The 20,404-nt window shown below is 30.3% G+C and overlaps 1 protein-coding gene across 1 annotated transcript in view; it reads left to right on the top strand.

Annotated features, from left to right (window-relative positions):
- Positions 1-529: 529 nt before the first annotated feature.
- Positions 530-20,404, top strand: part of LOC145252563 (large ribosomal subunit protein uL2m-like) — a 31,911-nt gene continuing 12,036 nt past the window's right edge. Inside the window, exons 1-3 of the mRNA XM_080112132.1 lie at positions 530-668; positions 11,560-11,719; positions 14,985-15,109. Of these exons, the coding sequence (XP_079968258.1) occupies positions 11,610-11,719; positions 14,985-15,109 (235 nt within the window). The 5' untranslated portion in view covers positions 530-668; positions 11,560-11,609. The remainder of the gene's footprint in view (positions 669-11,559; positions 11,720-14,984; positions 15,110-20,404) is intronic.

Below are 20,404 nucleotides of genomic sequence, written 5' to 3'. Positions count from 1 at the left end.
TTTGTAAAGATGCGCAATCTATTACGATCTTTGCCGCCAATTAACCCTTGCCAAACCACATAATGGATGCAATTGTTGATAACATTTTACCTCTAAGTGACATGTCTTTTCTTGAGTATTCCTTAAAGGATGTTCTCTTAGAAACGTAAAAAAAAAAAAAACAACAAACAAAACAAAAAAACGTAAATGTTTGAAAATAAACACGCAACAAAACGTAAATGTTTAGAAAAATAAAACGTAAATATGTTTGCAACCCCACCCCACCCAAATATGTTTGCAAAACAAATAAAAAAAACATGTTTAAAATTAAAATATAACAAAAACATTTATTTTTATTTCAAGAAGGATGCCATTATATACATTTTGTGCTTCCGTAACTGGGTGGACAGACAGTAACGCCACTATAGTCAAACGGAGGAAACAGGCTCTCTTTTTCTTACAGATTACCCTAAAATTTAAGTTTTTAATTAATCGTTTCGCAATCTTTTATTGTAAAATCCTAAGAAATGCAAACTCGAATACTTCGATAAAAAGAATGACAAACAATTACCGGAACTCTTATTAGTAAGGTACAAATACATATTTACACCGTTTACTTGCCCCTTTGACTTTGCGGAGATGTCGAAACATGTGAGATCACTTTAAATAGTAATAAAACAACAAATCAGGTAATATAAAATTTTGTTAATTCTTTTTATTTTTAATCATGCCGATTATTTAGACTAAATTTTTATTCTTTTGATTTGTTTAAAAATCTCGAATAATCGCTTAGTTTTCGTTCATCTCAGTTTAAACTTATTGGTTTTTAATTGGGTCCTTAAAACCTTGAAAGAATCGGCAATATAACTATAACAGTTAAAATCAAGTTCCGTCTGTTTTTGATTACATTAAAGTCCGCTGCTATTTATGCTTGACGGTAAATACCCTGGAATATTCACTTGTGATTAATGTTTATTAGGTACCTCCAACGTCAGACACCAATTTATCCCCCTCCCCATATGTAACACGATGTAACTGTTAATTTAGGTATTTGTACCGTTTAAGGTGCAAGTCTATAAATGGTCCACAAGTAATCTTTTTTTTGCTATAAAAATCTAAAAAAAATCTTTATAATGTACGTACTTGTCACTGCATGAAAATGTCATATTCCAAAAATCACGCAAATCGATCAAGTAGTTTTTTTTTTTTATTTAAGAAAAACCACGACATCTGGTTTTTGAATGATACACTGCTAGCGACACCTATTGGAAATGTTTGGAATATAAGACCAGAAAGGGGCAGACAATCGACTTTCCACACTATAGAAAAAAAACTTGGAAAATTAAGACAATTAAGAAGTTTTTGAGGATGTTGAAAACGAAAATAACGTTTAAAATTCCAGCAAATGAGTAGTTTCCAAGATATGAAGAATTTTACGTAAATTGAGCATCCACACGTTGACGCTCCTCCAACAAAAATTGTGTATTTCAACGGCGTAAATTCAAGTTTTACACTAGTGGTGGTGGTGGCCATAAAGTGGGTGATCATTATACGTTAGATAATTATAGAAAAGTGATACCCCACTTTCTTTAAACTAGCATTTTTTTTCATATCTTGGAAACTGCTCATTTGCTGGAATTTTAAACGTTATTTTCGTTTTCAACATCCTCAAAAACTTATAAATGTCTTAATTTTCCAAGTTATTTTTCTATAATGTGGAAAGTCGATTGTCTGCCCCTTTCTGGTCTTATATTCCAAACATTTCCAATAGGTGTCGCTAGCAGTGTATCATTCAAAAACCAGATGTCGTGAAGTTTTTCTTCGATAAAATATCTCATAATATTTGATTTTCTTAAATAAAAAAAAAAAAAAACTACTTGATTGATTTACGTGATTTTTGGAATATGACATTTTCATGAAGTGACAAGTACGTACATCATAAATTTTTTTTTCAGATTTTTATAGTAAAAAAGATTACTTGTGGACCATTTATAGACCACTTGCACCCAGTTTTATTAAGACATTAAAAAATAAAAATATCGAAAAAAGGTTATGTTGTACGTATCCGTTATGGAACGAAGTTCTCCGATAAAAAAAATTTCACTTCATTTCATCAATAGTTTCTAAAACAATTTATGATACTGAGCAAAAGGTTTGATTTTGGTAGATTTGCCGTTTAGTTGTACAAATATCCTCAAACCAGTTAAGCACTAAAAGGGACATTTAAAGGTCGACACCGGTATCTTAGCAGAAGCCTTTTTTACGTTTCACAAACTTGAAAATTGAAAATGTAATCATGTGATTAAATTTAATTAAAATTAACCCCTTAACAAATTAAAAAAAATAATGCAAGATGGAGTTTAAAAATGATTAAATATTTTTTTTTATAATTTAAAATTAAAAACATTGACTAATAAAAGTGAAATTTTGGGTACTTATGTATTTTTGGTGCTTTTTTTTTTTTTTTTTTACATAGGCATCACCACATTATCAAGGCCCAGAGGCCACTCAAGGATAAGGGTTAAAGAGTGTACAGTAGAAATTGGACAATATAGTAATCATTAGTAATGAAAATTTGGTAAATTTGATAACTTATATGGAACGGCTCATCAAGAACTTATTTACTTTAGACTTGAACACAACCATATTGTAGTCAGCCGGAAAGCAGGAAAACGGAAGACAGTTCCACAGGCGTGCAGTTCTAAGAAAGAAGCTTTGTTCATGGAATCTACGTTTAGGTTTAGGCACAGATAAAGAGTGGGGGAAATTATTGATAGTGTTTACAGCTAGACGAGTGTTTCTTGTGAAAGTTTGGCGAGGGGGGACCATAGATTGAAGCTCAGTCGAACACTTTCCATGAGAATAACGATACATCAGAGACAAACTCGCAACATCTCTTCTGTGAGATAGAGGTTGCAAGGAGGAGAAAAGGACATCTCCTACGAGGCTACGAAGTCTATTTTGAACTCTATCAAGGCAGGACAAGTCCTTTCTAGCAGCTCCTGCCCAGATGTGGCAACAGTATTCCATCCTTGGACGTACCTGGCTCTTATATAGATAGAGAATAGCATCAGCAGTGAGATATTTACCGGATCGATAGAAAGATCCCACCATTTTTCCAGCGGTGCTGTGCTGAAATGATAACGTTATTATTTTTAAAAACATTCTTAGTGAGGTGAGGGTGTTTTGTAACTATTCTGTACTTCCACCTTACAATTTAAAAAAAAAAAAAAAAGATTTGTGAAACTTTAATTTAACCTGAAAAAAAAAAGAAAATCAATATAAAAATAGCGTGGTACCATCTGCCATCGTATGCATCCGAGAACAATATCTACTGTAAAATTGAACCAAAGTTTGGTGCTTATGCATTTTTGGTACCACGCTATTTTTAAATATTTTTTTTCAGGTTAAATTAAAGTTTAACGATAACTTTTTTTTTTTTTTAATTGTAAGGTGAAAGCACAGAATAGTTACAACACACCTCCCCATGTTAAGAATGGCTTTCAAAATAATAACATTATTATTTTAGCACAGTACCAAAAATACATAAGTACCCAAAATTTTATTTTTATTGGTCAATGTTTTTAATGTTAAATTATAAAATAAAATATATTTAATCATTTTAAAACTTCATCTTGCATTATTTGTTAAACAACGTGGTTAAAAATTAAAAAAGTTTAAATTAAATTTTTATAACATGACGATCGATCATATTTTCAATAAATTATTGACAATTATTATGTGATTATATTTTACCCAATTAAAGTTTGTGAAACATAGGGACCCTCAAATGAATGTGAAGATTTGTGAAAAATGGACCGCATGTTTCTGTGACGTCAGATTTGTGTTAACTATACGAACTATGGAAAAGCAGAAGCGACAATGATTTTTTTAAAACCTTTGTTTATCTTCTTCAAACTGCAATTAATAATTAATCTTTGTTATAATTTTGTTAGGTTTTAAGATTTACACAGTTTAACGATTATTATTATTATAAACATTTGTATATTAAATATGAAATACCGTTTTACTGAATGTTCATTTGGTTACCTACGGGGTTCCATATTTTGTTCGGTAAAAAGAGACAAACAAAATATATGGAGGGCCTACAAAATGCTTAATATTTGTGCAATAATATTTTCAAATTGGTTTTAATTTGGCGATAAAATAGTTGACAAGAGTCATGTTTATATTAAAACTTAATATTTAAAAAAAAAATTTAAACACAATTAATTAAAAATCTATGTTGTAACGGAACATTTTGAAATAATGGAATTTTAATCGTTTTAATCTTTTAAAAATTAATGTTTCTTTTTCTTGGCAATTCAACTGATTATAGTATATATTAATTTGAAAAAAAACGCTATTTAAAAAAAAACATAATAATATTAAGTTTATATCCATTTTTTAATTGCAACTTCAAGGTAAATTTTTGTTCAATATGTATTTAAATTTAAAAAAAATAAATATTTTTTACTTGTTTGAACGCTTATGTTTCATAATAAATAGAAATGTCGATGGACTTAAATATATTTTGTTTGAATTTCGAAAAAATAGATATGGGGTGGAGGGAACACGCACTAAAAAATATTTCCCCTTGTATATTTTACAAAAACTGCATTTTATATGTAATTTCATTCTAAAATGGCTAAATATCGAAAATTATCTGACCATTAGTTGATTTTTGCTAGATTTATTAAATATGGGTATGTTTTCACGTTCGGAATATCTACTACATGGGAACGTTATTTTAAAGCGCCAATTATGTTAACATGATTTTCGTCTCGCAATTTCATTATTTTCGTTCGATGAAAATTTTTTAAAAATTATTACTGGTTTATTTTGCCCTTCTTTTAAATGGTACAAAATTTATATTGATAATATTAATTTATAAGAAAGTTACATCATGTTATATATAGGGAGGTGTAATTCTGTGGTGACTTTTGGCAGTCCCTAGTGAAACGTAAAAAAAAAAAAGAAAAAAGCTTCTGCTAAGATACCAGTGTCAACCTTTAAGTGTCCATTTTAGTGATTACCTGGTTTGAGGATATTTGTACAACTAAGCGGCAAATCTGCCCTATTTTTAGGAAGAAAAAGCTAGTATTAAAGATTGGGGGGGGGGTCGGCACTTTAAATTGAGTTATCTCCCTGTGGCGTGTTCAAAAAATTCCAAGATGGCTGACTTCAACACGCTCTCATAAAAACGTGTTTTTTTCGTAGTAAAAAAAAAACAAAAAAAAAACTACTTGATCAAATTAAGTGAAATTTTTTTTTCGGAGACCTTCAGTCCAAAACGGATACGTACAATATAACCTTTTTTTTTTTTTTTTTTTTTTCGATATTTTCATTTTTTAATGTCTTGATTAAACTACAAGTACCTTAATTTAATTTAATATTATCATCATAACTTTTATACCATTTAAACTAGGGATTTCTGTTACTATTCACATAGATTTGAATGAATGGTTAAAAATCAAATATATACCAAATAAATGTAATCAAAGGCAAGATAAGTTACTCTTCTACCTATCTGGAAAGGTTTTTAGTAGTTTTACTCACTTTGAAACGTGGAATCTGTTCGAAAATCATGCAGTGTTTATCCATATATTTGAAAAAGGCAAATGGCGGCATGCTCTCTGTTGAACACGGTAAGTTGTGGAAAATGAATTAAAACAAAAAAATTATACAAAATACTGTTAGAAACCCACCGAATATATGTCTGCCAATGTCACGGTAACATATATTGAGTGAGTTTCTAACAGTATTTTGTATAATTTTTTGTTTAAACTCGTTTTCCCAAACTTAGCATGTTCAACAGCGAGTATGCCGCCATTTGCATTTTTCAAATATATGGATAAACACTGCATAATTTTCGAACCGGTTACACGTTTTAAAGTGAATAAAACCACTAAAAGCTTTTCCAGATCAGTAGAAAAGTAACTTATCTTACCTCTAATAACATTTATTTGTTTATATTTGATTTTTTACGATTTATTCAAATCTGTGTATAGTAACACAAACCCTAAACTAGTAATATTTAAAAATAAAAAAAATGGCACTTCTACACTATTAGGACGAAATTTTGTAGTTGATAAATGGAATTTTCAGATAAAAAACAATGGTTTCTATTGATTTTTTTAATCAATTCTAATAATTTACAATGGTAGCTTCTAATTATTCAGTCAAAATTACCTGATTATTACTGAATTGTTAAAACAAAAAAAAAAACAACTTTAATTGTGTTAGCAGGTGAAAAATTGCGCGTGCGGGCATCTAGTTTTCATAAAATAAAGTGAAATAAAACCATAAACAGGGGAAGTAACTCTAAATATTTAATGTGACTAACGCAAAACAAATAACAAAATAAACATGGCATATATACAGTGAAACTGCCAAAAGTCCATGGACATGCAGGAAATCAAAAATACGGATTTTATTTGAGCAAAAATAATAAATATCGCACTGATTAAATTTCCTCAGATCCACTTGGAAAATTCCTTTGAGTTTTCCAAGAATTATGGGGAGGAAATTACCTCCCTTGTGACTTCTTCTGTATCTTACATCAGCAAATATTATCATGTTCTTCAAATTCTATTTTCTTCAATAAATAATTTTCTACCTTAATTTTTTGATATAATCATCTTAAAAATATGAGGAATATGTAGATGCCATTGTTTTCATGTGAAATTCAGTTCAATGATTTCTGAAATTTCGTTCTAACAGTGTAGAAGTTTTTTTTTTTTTACAACGTATGGAAATAATGAAAATGCGAGACCAAACTTGTGCAAAAATCAACTAATGGTCAGATTTTCATTAAATTCTTGATACATATACAATTTTAAATTAACTTATATTTTAAAAACAGTTTTTGTTAAATTACGAAACTAAACAAAATAAATTTAGGTCCATAAAAATTGCAACATTTTATAAAGTTGAAGAGTTTAAATAATTAAAAAAAAATTATTTTTTTTAATATATAAAAACCTATTATTTATTTCACTTACCTTGAAGTTGTAAATAAAAAAAAATGGGCATAAAATCAATATTCTTATATTAAAAAAAAAAATTTTTTTTTCGCAATAATACATATTATAATTAATTAAATTACAACAAAATCCAGAATTCTAAAGAATAATTATTTTTTAAAAGATTTCAATAGAATAAAATCCTAATATTTTGCGATATGAATTTTTAAACATAGATTTTGGAGTAAGGTTTTTCCAATTTTTAAAATTTTCATACAGTATAAAAAAAATGATTACTGGCAATTATAAAATAGCAAATTCCACTACAACTTGAAATTATTTTGAATTTTGAAAGATGTTTATTCCTAGAATGGGGGGGGGGTCGACTTAATTTTAGCACCTATTTTCAGAAAAATGTACAAAAGCCTCTACTTAATAAAATTAACATAAACTATAGCATGAAAAAAAACAAAAAAAAACGCAGCTTCGATTAAAGCGACTAGAGGCTTCCATAAAAAGTATACACAATTATACAACACACAAAATGATGACGTGGCTATTAGTGCGTAAAATGTTGGTGATTTGACACAAAAATTTGGACATCCCTAATGTTTATCAGTTTTCAAATATTCTGTTAGTCTGAAAAAAACGCAAAATTTGGGCAAAGTCACTAAATCCTGTGAGTTTATTGCAAGAAAACATTTGTGTAGGCATAGAACTTTTTTAGTGCTTATTAAGATAGTCGACAGATCGATTTTTTAAATATGTGGTTTTTAGCAAAAACAACAGTACTTACTTAGTTGCCATATCGAAAATAGTAATATATCCAAAAATTACAAAACTCTATCAAGTACAACAACTCCTATTTGGGTTTTAACTAAAAATGTCTATTGCTTTGGTAAAAAACAATAAGTCAGCCATTAAAATGGCAGAAAAGGAGATAAGTATGTCCCCTGTATTCACAATCTTTTATGTGTTCACATCTAGAGAAAATGCCATTTCCCTCCAATTTTCTATAAATATTACTTTAATTAAAAATAATTTTCTAGTCGATGAATTTTTGTAATTTTCATGCTTACTATTTTCGACATGGCAAGTAAGTACTGTTTTTGCTTAAAATTACATATTAAAATAGGCATGTCCAAAAAATGGAAGAAAAACCAAGTTGTTCTTTTTTTTTTTTTTTTTTTTTAAATGAATTAAAATCTATTAAAATCCATTATTCTTGAGCAATTTTTTTTCCAGAAAGATAAAAGCTTGAATTTTATATCATATGAAAAGCAGAATAATATAAAACTTTTTCTACTATTTTTTATAGAATTTAAAATTTTTAATTTTCCAAAAAAAAAAAAAACACTATACACTGCCATTTTTGTTTCGATGGATAACACATTTAAATATTTTTTAAAAGGTTTTTAAATGCATTAATTTTTTTTTTTTTTTTCATCTAGATAAGATTTAGGATTATTTGCTATAAGAATATGCAAAAATATTATAACATAAGTACCTGAATTTCAAATAATTCCATCTTTTACCTCACTCTATAGATTTCGCGTGATAAAATTAAAAAATCCAAAATTTAATGATAGTTTGAAAGAAACTATGGTAGCCTTTATAGGACTAAATGAAGTTCATTTAGTACTGTAAATTTCCATGTATTTTTAACGTTTGTTTTGATGATTAAGTGAAGAATCAACTTTATAAGGGTTTAATTTGTTTTTCATAAGCGATATATATATATATATATATATATATATATATATATATATATATATATTTGTTGCCTACATAACCCCCGAAGTTAAGCAATGGTGAGGCTGGCCAGTACCAGATGGGTAACCATTTTGGAAATGCTAGGTGTTGTAGGTGTTGAAGACAACTCCTGCATCTAATATCATGCTTAGTCGTCTTGATCCTGTCTTGCCAGCAGGACCAAGTGTTTCTGGACGAGAGAGTGTGGTAAATGCAAGTCCCTCACACTAAGTCCAGCACAAAACACAGCAAAAAGGAAAAGGGGAAGATAACAACACTTTGTAGGCCTTATGATCTACCATAGGTGAGGTAATATAACGTAATGACAAATTGCCAAAAGAAATTATCGCATTTTTAGCAAAATATGCAATTATTTATCGTTTTATTTTTTTTTTTCTGTTTTGGTATCGGTTCTTCAAAGCATTTCCTATTTAATGATATATGAGCAGTATTGGGCTCACTAAAAGAAAATTATTAATTTATTTTTCAAAGATTTAAAAGTAGTGTTTTTCGTAAAAATAATGAAAATATATATTTTCTTTTTGCTAATCTGAAAGAATAATTGTTATTAACGTATTCAACAAATTTCACACTTCAAAATACAAAAGATGAAAACTTTCACATTCAAAATTTGGATTTTCAATCTTAAAATCTGATACATGCGCAGTTGTTGTTTTTTTTTGTTTGTTTTATCTACAATCCTCACCCTTCCCACAATATAATATATTTTGTTCCGTTTTGGATGATTATTTTAAGCATATTTGTAACTACAAATGAAGATGGGGGGATTTTAGGCAAAAAAAAAAATATATATATAAATATCGATTATGGAAAAAAAGTACACCATTATAAACTTCATTCAATGATCAATGAAAATTTTGTATTAATTGAATAATTACTTGATTTTTGGTAGATTTTTAAAGAGAGACTCCATCAAAAAATACTTAGCTCTCCTTCCATTTTGGCTGTGCGTATATTAAAAAAAATCGGTAGCAAGCACCTTTATGCATCTTTGAAATAATCTATATATTAATACAATAGTGTGTGTGCTATTTAAAAATAATTTTTTTTTCTAAGTAACTGTCGTTTAATTGTTGACCTTCCATTTCTTGTAAAATAATTTTACCAAGAATTCTTCATAAGTTTTGGTTTTAGTTTCAATTCAAGCTGATGCAACCAAGTCATATGGATATATATTTTTATTTTATGTTTGAAATCACAACTTTATAATATATAAGAATTGATAGAAAATTAACTGTATAATAATATATACGAAATCTGCGTAAATTAAAATATCATATTTAAGCGTATTTTACAACCGGGCTACAGCAGGCGTCCCTGCTCGCTTAGATAAATACTTTTACAGTTTTAACAAAAGAGCTTCAATAATATCAAAGCGTCTCCACTTACGCTGAACATCCACAGAATGCCAACATCAACATATTACATATGAAAGAGTCCTCTGTGGAATTTCCACAAGTCCCGCTATTAACGTTATTATTTAAAAACCCATTCTTAACATTGGGAGGGAAGGGTATTTTGTAACTATTTTGTACTTTCACCTTACAATTCAATGAAAAATAAATATTGTAAATAAATTGAATTTAACTTGAAAATGCTATTTAAAAATTAGTGCAATAACAGTACATGAGCCCCATTTTTTTTTTTTTTTTTGTGTTAAATATTATTATATGAGGAATCTTTTCAAGTTAAAATCTATTGAGAAATATGCATTTTTTATTAAGAAACACACTTTTTAAATATGTAAACATTAGGTAAAGAGTCTAAAAATATCTAAAAATTTAGTACGCAAAGTTAAGACACCGGAAGTGGACTCAGTTTATGTAAATATATAGTGCCTGTCCCTGTTCTATCACTATTTTCATAGCAAGTGTTTGACTGAGCTCCAATCTATGGTCCCCCCTTGCCAATCCTTCACAAAAAACACTCGTCCAGCCAAAATCCCTATCAATAAATTCTCCACCCTCTATCTCTCTCTCTTAAACAATAAACATGGATTCCATAGACAAAGCTTCTTCCTTAGAACTGCTCACCTGTGGAACTCTGTTCCGCTTTCCAGCTAACTACAATATCATTATCTTCAAGTCCAGCGTAAATAAGTTCTTGCTCAACCGTCTTCGTAAATGATTTAATTATACCAAATTCCTTCTACAAATGATTATTGCGCAACTGTCCTAATGACTACATTAACCCTTATCCTTGAGTGGCCTCGGCGCCTTGATATGTGGTGACCCCCTTTGTAAAAAAACAAAAAAACAAAAGTAAACATGAAATGAAAATATGAAACCTTATGAAAATAATTTATTTAAAAAAATATTTTAGTTTTAACACTTCTTGTGTTATTATGAAACAATAAAAAATAATAAACTTTCATTTTATATATATATATATATATATATATATATATATATATATATATATATATATATATATTTTTTTGGTTTAACAATTGTTATCACAAAAAAAAATAACTAATAAGAATTTTTATTCTTTGCATTTCTTTAAATGGTATATTTTTGAAATAATATATTTGTCTTTCACAAGTTTTATCACATAATTTTTGTCATAAATAGTGTGCGTTATAAAAAAAGGAACTTATTTTAAACATTTGTATTAAAATAGTTTAAGATGAATAAATGGAATTTTTTTTATAAATAATGTATGAAAGTTTTTATTAACACTTGTTATCATAAAATATTTCCATATTTTAAATATTAAAAAAATATTCATAGAAATGTAAAAAATAAAAGTTTATTTTTTATTTATTTATTTTATTTTATTTTTTGTTTCATAATATCCTGTTCGAAATTGTTTATTATTATTGTTTTTTTTTCTTTTTTAGATCCAGTGTCTTTTTTTTTTTTTTTTTTTTTTTTCCAAACCTTCATCAAGATGGCATTTCCTTCCTTCTTCCGTCGTTCATTTTCTCAAGTCCAGAACATTGTCCACTCCAACATGACGCTTCGCTTTTTGGGTGCTGCTCAACATCTTTTTCCAAAAACGTAAGCAGAAATTACTTTGGAAAAAAAAAAAAAAAATATATGGATTAGTTACGATTTTTACATTTTATTGCTATTTATCTATTTTTTTTCCAGAGAGTCACTGTTTATCAAGGATAAAAGGCCACTTTAGGATAAGGGTTAATGAGTGCCAAGTGATTGCTTAGGCAACACCGTGACGATCAGTAGTGGTGGAAATTGAGTAGAATTTCCACAAGAATTTGTTTGCATTAGATTTGAAAGCCACCATGTTATAGTCAGGTGGGAAGCAGTCCCACAATATTGTTCCACAGGCGGGCAGTTCTAGTAAAGAAACTTTGCGGGCAGTTCTAGTAAAGAAACTTTTCTCATGAAATTTTTGTTTAATTTTAGGTAGGTAGAGGTAATTGTTGACAATGGTTGTAGCTAAAAGAATGTTGTGAATGTTTTATGGGTGCGGTTGGTGCACAGATTGAAACGCAGTTGAATGCCTGTTTGTTTTTAGTGATTGTTGAGCATCATTTATCCATTTCGAATGAATTATATGATTATTGTTGGCATTCAATTTCCCAATATCTTTCTAGTTAGATTTCTTTCTAGAAAGACATCTGGTACTTACAAGAGGGACCATGTGTGAAAGTGTTTCTGTGGAACGAGCTGGATTCAAGCTTGGCACAATTAACCACTTAGCCACCGTCACCTCCCTGTTGCTGTTGGCTAAGAATTATTAGAAACTAGCATTTCAGCCCTGCGTTGTCTGGGTGTTTGGAGGTGTATGTTGAGCAAAAAAAAAAAAAAAGGCGGTCAATTTTTTTAACTTTGACCCCTATTATGACCCCTTAACATTTATTGTTTTGGGCTCAAATCAAGTTATTAAGTTAGATCCATGTCCAAGGAACCTATATCTAAAATTTCAAGTGTTAAGACCCAAAATTGTCGGAGGAGTTTGGTAGAGTTCTCAAAAGTCAAATCGTTGAACTTTGACCCCTTAACAGCCAAATTTCTGGTAAAAAACCGATCACATCGATTTTCCCAAATCTCAGTACCCTGTATATCAAATTTCAAGTCTGTAGACTAAAAATTGACAGAGTTATTGCGTAGGGAAATGTACACAGACATACACAGACATGTTCACTTTTATAGATATATAGATTATCTAATAATAATTGAATCATACTAGCCAAGTCTGATTCCACGCAAGTGGGAGATATAAAACTAGATATCAATTCTTTTTTCTGGCTTGAGTGTGCTCCAATTGGTTAACCATTTTTGCTTAGCTCTCATCAATTAAGGATATGTTCTTAACAATCAGTCTAATAGTTTAAATTACTTTGAAACTGTCTACTGGGGTATGGTTCTATGTTCTTTTTTCTTTTTATTTTCTTTTACCATATTTCCCCCCTTTTTCTAAAAATCCTTAACACATATGGAGGTGGGGAGCAATGTTGATAGTATCATAGAATTATGACCGTCCAAAATTTATTGGAAATTAAAAAAATTTGCCATCTTGTGTGTGATTGATCTTGTCAAAAAAAAAATTTACAAATGTAAACTTTGACTAGTCATAAGATTCATTGTGACAGCTAACACATTGGATCTTCATAATATGATTCGTAATAAAGTAGAAATTAAGCAAGATCTTTCTTTTTAATGGTCATTCAATGAAAAAATTTAAACCATGTAAAAACAGACATAAACACAATCTGATAATGAGACAAAAAATTAATTCACTAAAGTTTCCAACTTGGAATTTTTGTTTTTATGAAAGACAACATAAAACTCAATATTAAGCCCACCATATTGATGATTGATTTTTAAAAATTTAAGATGGACATAATATCATGCACATTAAATTGAAAAACACTAACATAAAAAAATAAATCATCTGTCACTGAAAATAATAAGCTAACTAAAAGTTTTATGTTTCACTATCTCTGATTAGACTAGATTGTGCACCGACATGACCATTCTCATGACAGTTTTCAGAGCCTTACTACTTCCGTGCTGGCTAATGACAAATTGGAAGCTGGTGTTTTGCTTATGACACGATCACTGGAAGATTGTCGTAGAACGTCAGCGGGTTGACTCTATCCACTTTGGTTTTTCAACAGAACCCGCTTTTCCTAGATACATTGCCTTCACTTCAGCTGAAGAACTGCTCCTGCATGATAACCCTCTAGAATATTAGAAATAGGTTAACAGTTGTTACACTTTTCTCAAGGATTATCTGGAACTGTGCAAGACAGGAGTGGACATCTCCCTGAGGTATTATACATACACTACCTAGTATTCCCAAATAGTCACCTGTCTGATACTGACAAGGCTCAACGTTACTTAACTTTGGTGATCTAGTGAGAACCTCTGCGTTAATGTGATTATGCTGTATCTGGAGGTAACCTGAAAAAACAAACTATGACTGACACCAGAGAAAGAATTGTACATTTATAAAGTAAAAGATTACATTTTATTTAAACTCAAATTTTATCAAAATAATAAAAAATGAATGATTTGTCCAAGTTGAAATTAAACTGGTTTGTTATACTCTAATCATGTGACCTGGTGATCACCTTTGCGGTTACACTACAATAAAACAACACAAGGCTAATTCTTGATGTAACTCGGTTGAACTATGGGTGTGTGCAGATGATACTGTCATGTAGAGTAGAAAAAGAAACCCTAAATATTGTCCATTGCTAGTTGTCTGGTTGTGTCGGTTCCTAGTGATTTTTTTCTCAGCCTAGTCTACTCTCACCTGGTTTTGACTCTGAACTCACTCAGGAGACCTTCCAGCCACTAACTGTCGTCCACTGTCCCCAACTTGAGATTGTCTGTAAAGTGTCGTCAACTGTACGAAACTCACTCACATTCCTAAAATCTATCCGTAACCTAACTCTAAATATATTGACCTCTATGTCAAGTGTTTTGTTCCAGTCATTGCTACACCTTGATTAACAATCCTATTTCAGATGGGCTTTGTGTTCCTTGGTGAACCACTTTCTCCCAATTATCTACTAACCTCATTTTCTATATTTTTGTTTTCCTAATCAACTATTTCCTCCTTTTATTATAGTTTTTCCTCTTTTTTTTTTATAATCCCTTCCTAACACTTGGGGGGGGGGGGAGGTGTACATAGTATCATTCACATTGAACCAAAGTACTAAGATAATCCTCATTTCTCTCTCTGCAATGTGGACAGATAAATGATCATCACCTAATCATATTTCGATGACTATCCTTCAAAAAAAAAATAAATAAAAGATTATTGAATAATTTTTTTTTCTTCTTACAGGCAAGCATTCCACACAAGTATTTCAGACTTGGGTGTTATGAAATTCTTGAAACAAGGGATTGATGTAAAAAAATACACCATGAAGCCACTTCCTTTACAAAAATCTGGAGGAAGAGGTCATGATGGTAAGTTTTTTTAAGTAACAGTATAATTTTCGATAATCATTTTTCCAACCTGTGGAGTTTTATCATAAAGACTATATGCATTAGCTCAAAAATTGTATTTTGTTTTTAACATTATGATATATGCTGAATGTATTGTCATTAAAATTAATTTAGTATTACATATGAAATAGGAAAAAAATATTTTTTAAATTAAAAAGAAATTCACTGTTTGAAACACTTGATAATAATTTAAGATTTAAAGGTTAGTAAGATCAGATGAGTGTGAAGTTGCTTTTAATAAATATTGTCATTTATTAAAAATGACATTTTTTTTCAAATCTTCAGAAAATTAGATAGTTCTTTTTCTTTTTTTATACCATGGTGGTGGTAATTCCTGGCATGACTTGAGATTTTTTTTTTTTTTACACAGGAATCGCCACTTATCAAGGCCCAGAGGCCACTCGAGGATAAGGGTTAATGGGTATACATTAGTCAATGGGATTATAGCGTAGTAAACATAAGTAGTGGGAATTTTGTAAATTGGATTACTTAGGGGGACGGTTCATCAAGAATTTGTTTACGTTGGACTTGAAGACAATCAGATTGTAGTTAGCTGTGAAGCAGGCAATCGGAAGAGAGTTCCACAGGCGTGCAGTTCTAAGAAAGAAGCTTTGTTCATGGAATCTACATTTAGATTTAGGCACAGATAAAGAGTGTAGGAAATTATTGATAGTGATTTTGGCTAGACGAGTGTTTTTGTGAAAGTTTGGCAAGGGGCGGGGGACCATAGATTGAAGTTCAGCTCAGCACTTGCCATGAAAATAATGATAAAGTAGAGACAGGATGTTTGGAGTTAAGTTAGAATTATGTTTGTATGTCCGATTATAGTTTTTTGGCGTCTGTCGAACGCGTGTGTAATAAAAAAGAATTCACTGTTTGAAACATTCGATAATGATTTAAGATTTAACGGTTAGAAAAACCAGAGGAGTGTGAAATTGTTTTTAATAAATATTACTATTTATTAAAAATCAAATTGATTTTCTTTTTCTTTCTATTTTCGATTAGTAAAATATTTATTTTCAGGAAATTCGACAGTTGTTTTGTTTTTTCCTTTTTCTTTTTTTTAAATTAGTAAATTAGCTGACGCACAGTTTTTCCTGGTAATAAATGTTCTCTAAGCCAGTTGATTTTCAAAGATGAAACAAAAACAAGTAAAGCCTTTTAGTGAGTTACACAAAAAAATTGGTGCTTATCCAGTTTCACCCCAATATACAAGGAAATAAACAGAATGTCACAAAAATTAGTGCAACTTTACTATCTTCGAAAAAAATGCATTTAAGAGAAAAACATTATTACATACTTACGTGTCATGCCAAAATTAATATAAATTCCAAAAATTACGAAAAATGATTTAGTAGAAAAATAATTATAAGTAAAAACAGAATTTTTCAAAATTACAATTTCACTGTAAATCAGGGGAGATAACTGCTTTCAAGTCTGCCATATTGCTTATTTTCGATGATACTACACGCCTTTTTTCCGAAAATTAGCTCTAGCACATCTTCTACTGGACAGTCTCATAAATTTGATACTAATTTCGACATGACATGTAAGTATGTAATAATGTTTTTCCCTGAAATGCCATTTTTCGAAAATACGCTATTGGATTGAACAACACACTATAGTAAAGTTGCACCCCAAAATTTTATCATGTATTTATGTGTTAGAAATGACGCAAATTTATCAAGTGTTTTTTTAAAATGAGAAAACATTTTAATGGCTATCTGCCTTTTTCTGCTTACATTAAGATCAACGCCCAATCATTATAACACTGGTTGGAAATTGTTTACTGATCAAATTTGATTTTTTAAAAACGAAAATATTAAATGAATTTTTGTAAATTTTGATATATAGCCTTTTTTAACCTAACACACAGGCGTACATAATAAAGTTTTTATGCAAGTATAATATTTAAAAAAATATATACAATTTTTGAGCTACTGCCTATCTTGATGGTTCATGAAAATTACATGGGTTGGAAAACTATGTTGGTGTCCGTGGAAAATGTTGCGCTCCCCCTTAGTTACCATTGCTTCCAGGTCCATTTTGACCTGAATTGGTAATGCCTGGTGCTATTAAATCAGGTTGTCCGATAATACTGGCTCCCTGGCGGATAAATGCACCAAACATTTAAGTTATTCTTTTTTCTTTTCCCTTTGCAAAAACTCAATCATGTTCTGTAAAGTCAAGTTTTTATGCTTCAAGTTCTTTATATATTTGTTCATTGTGTTTGGTTTGATTGTTTTGTAGAAGAAAATTGTTGTTTTTGTTTTTGACTTTGCAGAACATGGTTGAGTTTTGCAAAGGGAAAGGAAAAAAAAAACAATAACATCAATGTTTGGTGCATTTTAGGTTGGAAAACCAGTATCTTCACACAGCCTGATCTGATAGCACGAGTTAACAAAAGATAGATCTAGAAGTGTAAGCCATTTTGAGTTTCAGAACAGTTTCAGATGGTTCGCTGTTACACACAAGTCCTGGGAGGTGACTTGTTTGTAGTAGACAGTTCCACAGAACAAAATATTCTTACCGTGTCGAAACCCGGGAAAAGAACATGTGAAATTGCTCCAAAAAAGGTTTAATATTTATGAAGCAATTCTGGTTTCTGATTGGTTGGTAGCAGAATGTGAATTAATTTGATTCGTCAGTTCTTAGCAGCATCCTTTATAAATAGAATCGTCCGACTGTGTGGGATCATACCCGATTATCACTCCAAAATATTGCAACATCCTCCCTATTTTTTATAATGGAGAAGTCCCTTGTGTTTGTTCTGCTCAAAAATAAATATATATTTTTATATTTACTTACACATAACAAAAATTAGAAATCATTTGGATCTTAGAATTTTAGCATTTAAAAAGACGCCATTTTTAATTGTGTTCAAATGTCAAAAAGGAAAATTACAAAGATTTTTTTTTTTTTTTTTTAAGCAAAAGTATTAGTTACGCATTAGTAGGTTAAAGTGTTAATACAAATAAAATGGATGCAGTTTAACGTCTTGTCCAGGACTAATTTTTTTTTTTTTTTTTTTTTTTGATATATAGAAATTTATATACTCTGAGCATTACCCCTAGGGGTTTCCGCTGATATTCATGCAAAAAAGTAAGAGCCTTCTCATAAGTGGAACTTCGCTGGTCTGTATTTTTAATATATAGAAATCTATATACATACAGGGCAGTGAAAGAAAAAAAAATATTCAGTCGAATTCACCAACAAGTTTTGAGAAAAAACATTGTAGCTTTATCCATGTCGCCGGTTTCGTAAATACATCAGCGATATTTTGTTCTGATGATATGTAATTCAAAATAATGGATTCCTTTTTTATCTCGTTTTTTATGAAATGGTATTTTATATCTATATGCTTAGATCTTTGGTTGATTATCGTGTTCTGTGTTAAGGTAGAGTGCTTCCTGGGTTGTGTGTGTGATCGCGATAAATTCCGCTTCACACGTAGAGAGAGATACAATCTGTTGCTTTTTAGATTTCCATGAAATAATAGGCCCATTTTCTGAGAGTCTGAAAAAATATCCAGATACACTCTTGCGATCTTCATCGTTTGCTCAGTCTGAATCCGAAAAACCTTCTAATTTTAGGGGATTTCTTGATTTTCTAAATACTAACTTCTGTTTTTTAGTTCCTTTTAAATAACGTAGGACTTGTTTAGCTCTGTTTAAATCCTTCATTGTTGGTCGTGATAATATTTGTGACAGTTTTGTTACTGTATAGCATATGTCGGGCCTGGTTGCAGTCATTAAATATATAAGACTACCTATAATTTCGCGATATTGTGTATCATTTATTATTTCAGATTCTGTGTGTATATTTTTATTAATATCATTTTTGACCGGTGTAGAGCGTTTCTTGCACTCTCCCATTCCAAATTTTAATAGTATTTTGTCGATGTACCTCGATTGAGTCATCGTAACAAGTCCTTTGCTTTGAGTAAATTCTATCCCCAGAAACCAGGATATTTTGCTAAGATCGGTCATTTTGAATCTTTTACTTAATTTGTTCTTAACATCAGTTAACATGTCACAATATGATGCGATTAAAATATCATCGACCCACAAAACCAAAATCAGTAGTTTATCGTCTTTGTGTTGGGTATATAAACAGAGGTCTACAGCGCATTGTCTAAATTGTTGTTTAATAATATAATCATGGAATACTGTATTCCAACACTGAGCACTCTGCTTTAGACCATATAATGACTTGTTAAGTCGCCACACACTATTTTTATTTTTCATTATAAATCCCTCTGGAGGGGTAATATAAATTTCAGTCTATTGGGGCATTCAAATAAGCATTCCCTACGTCCATTTGATGGATGTCCAGGTCACATTGTGATGCGACTTGCAGTAAAATTCCGATTGTCGCTAGGCCTGTGGTCGGTGAAAACGTAGAAAAGCATTCTTTACCGTAAATCTGAGAGCACCCCTTAGCAACAAATCTTGCTTTGTACTGTTCTACGCCCGATGCTGCACTCTTTTTTGTAATGACCCATCTGGTAGAAATAACATGTTTATCTCTTGGGAGAGGCACTACCGTATAGGTATCATTTTCGGTTAAGGCATCTATTTCCTTTTTCATGGCAATTTTCCATTCATCACAATGTTCTGAATTCATTGCTCCGTTGAAGCTTTTTTTTTTTTTTTTTTTTTTTGCGCATTTTCCATTGAATAGCAATAGTCGATTTGATAATCCTTTATATTGTCGACCACAAAAAAATCAGGTCGTCTTCTATTTCTTTTGGGATATCTCTCGACTTATCATCATCATCATGGACACTCTCGTCTCCGTCATTTTTATTGTTTTCGTTTGTTCTAATTATTTGAGGTAATATAATTCCATCCTCTTCATATGACAGGTTTTCGTCTTTACAATTAAACGTGTCTGTGAATTTTACACACCGGATTCTTTTTATTTTATTTTTTTTCGGGGAAAAAATATTAAATTGGCTGGACTGTTTTTATCGTATCCAAGAAATATACCTCTGTCAGCTTTAATATTCAATTTACTCTTTTTCTCCATATATGCGAAGCAAGTTGAACCAAATATATGCATTCTGCTTAAATTTGTTTTTTTACCGCAGAAAGATTCATATGGAGTTTTAGATAGTGTTTTGTTAAAGCACCTGTTGCGTATATAGGCTGCCGCCATAAGTGCATACGTCCAGAGGTTTTTAGGGAGTTTTGATTCAATGAGTAGGCATCTTGCCATTTTAAAAAGTGTCCGCCACACAGGTTCAGCAGTCCC

This window comes from Euprymna scolopes, chromosome 29, assembly GCF_053919585.1.
Source record: "Euprymna scolopes isolate OS-2025 chromosome 29, ASM5391958v1, whole genome shotgun sequence".
In the NCBI taxonomy this organism is placed as follows: Eukaryota; Metazoa; Mollusca; class Cephalopoda; order Sepiida; family Sepiolidae; genus Euprymna; species Euprymna scolopes.
This window is presented reverse-complemented; position numbering and strand designations above follow the sequence as displayed.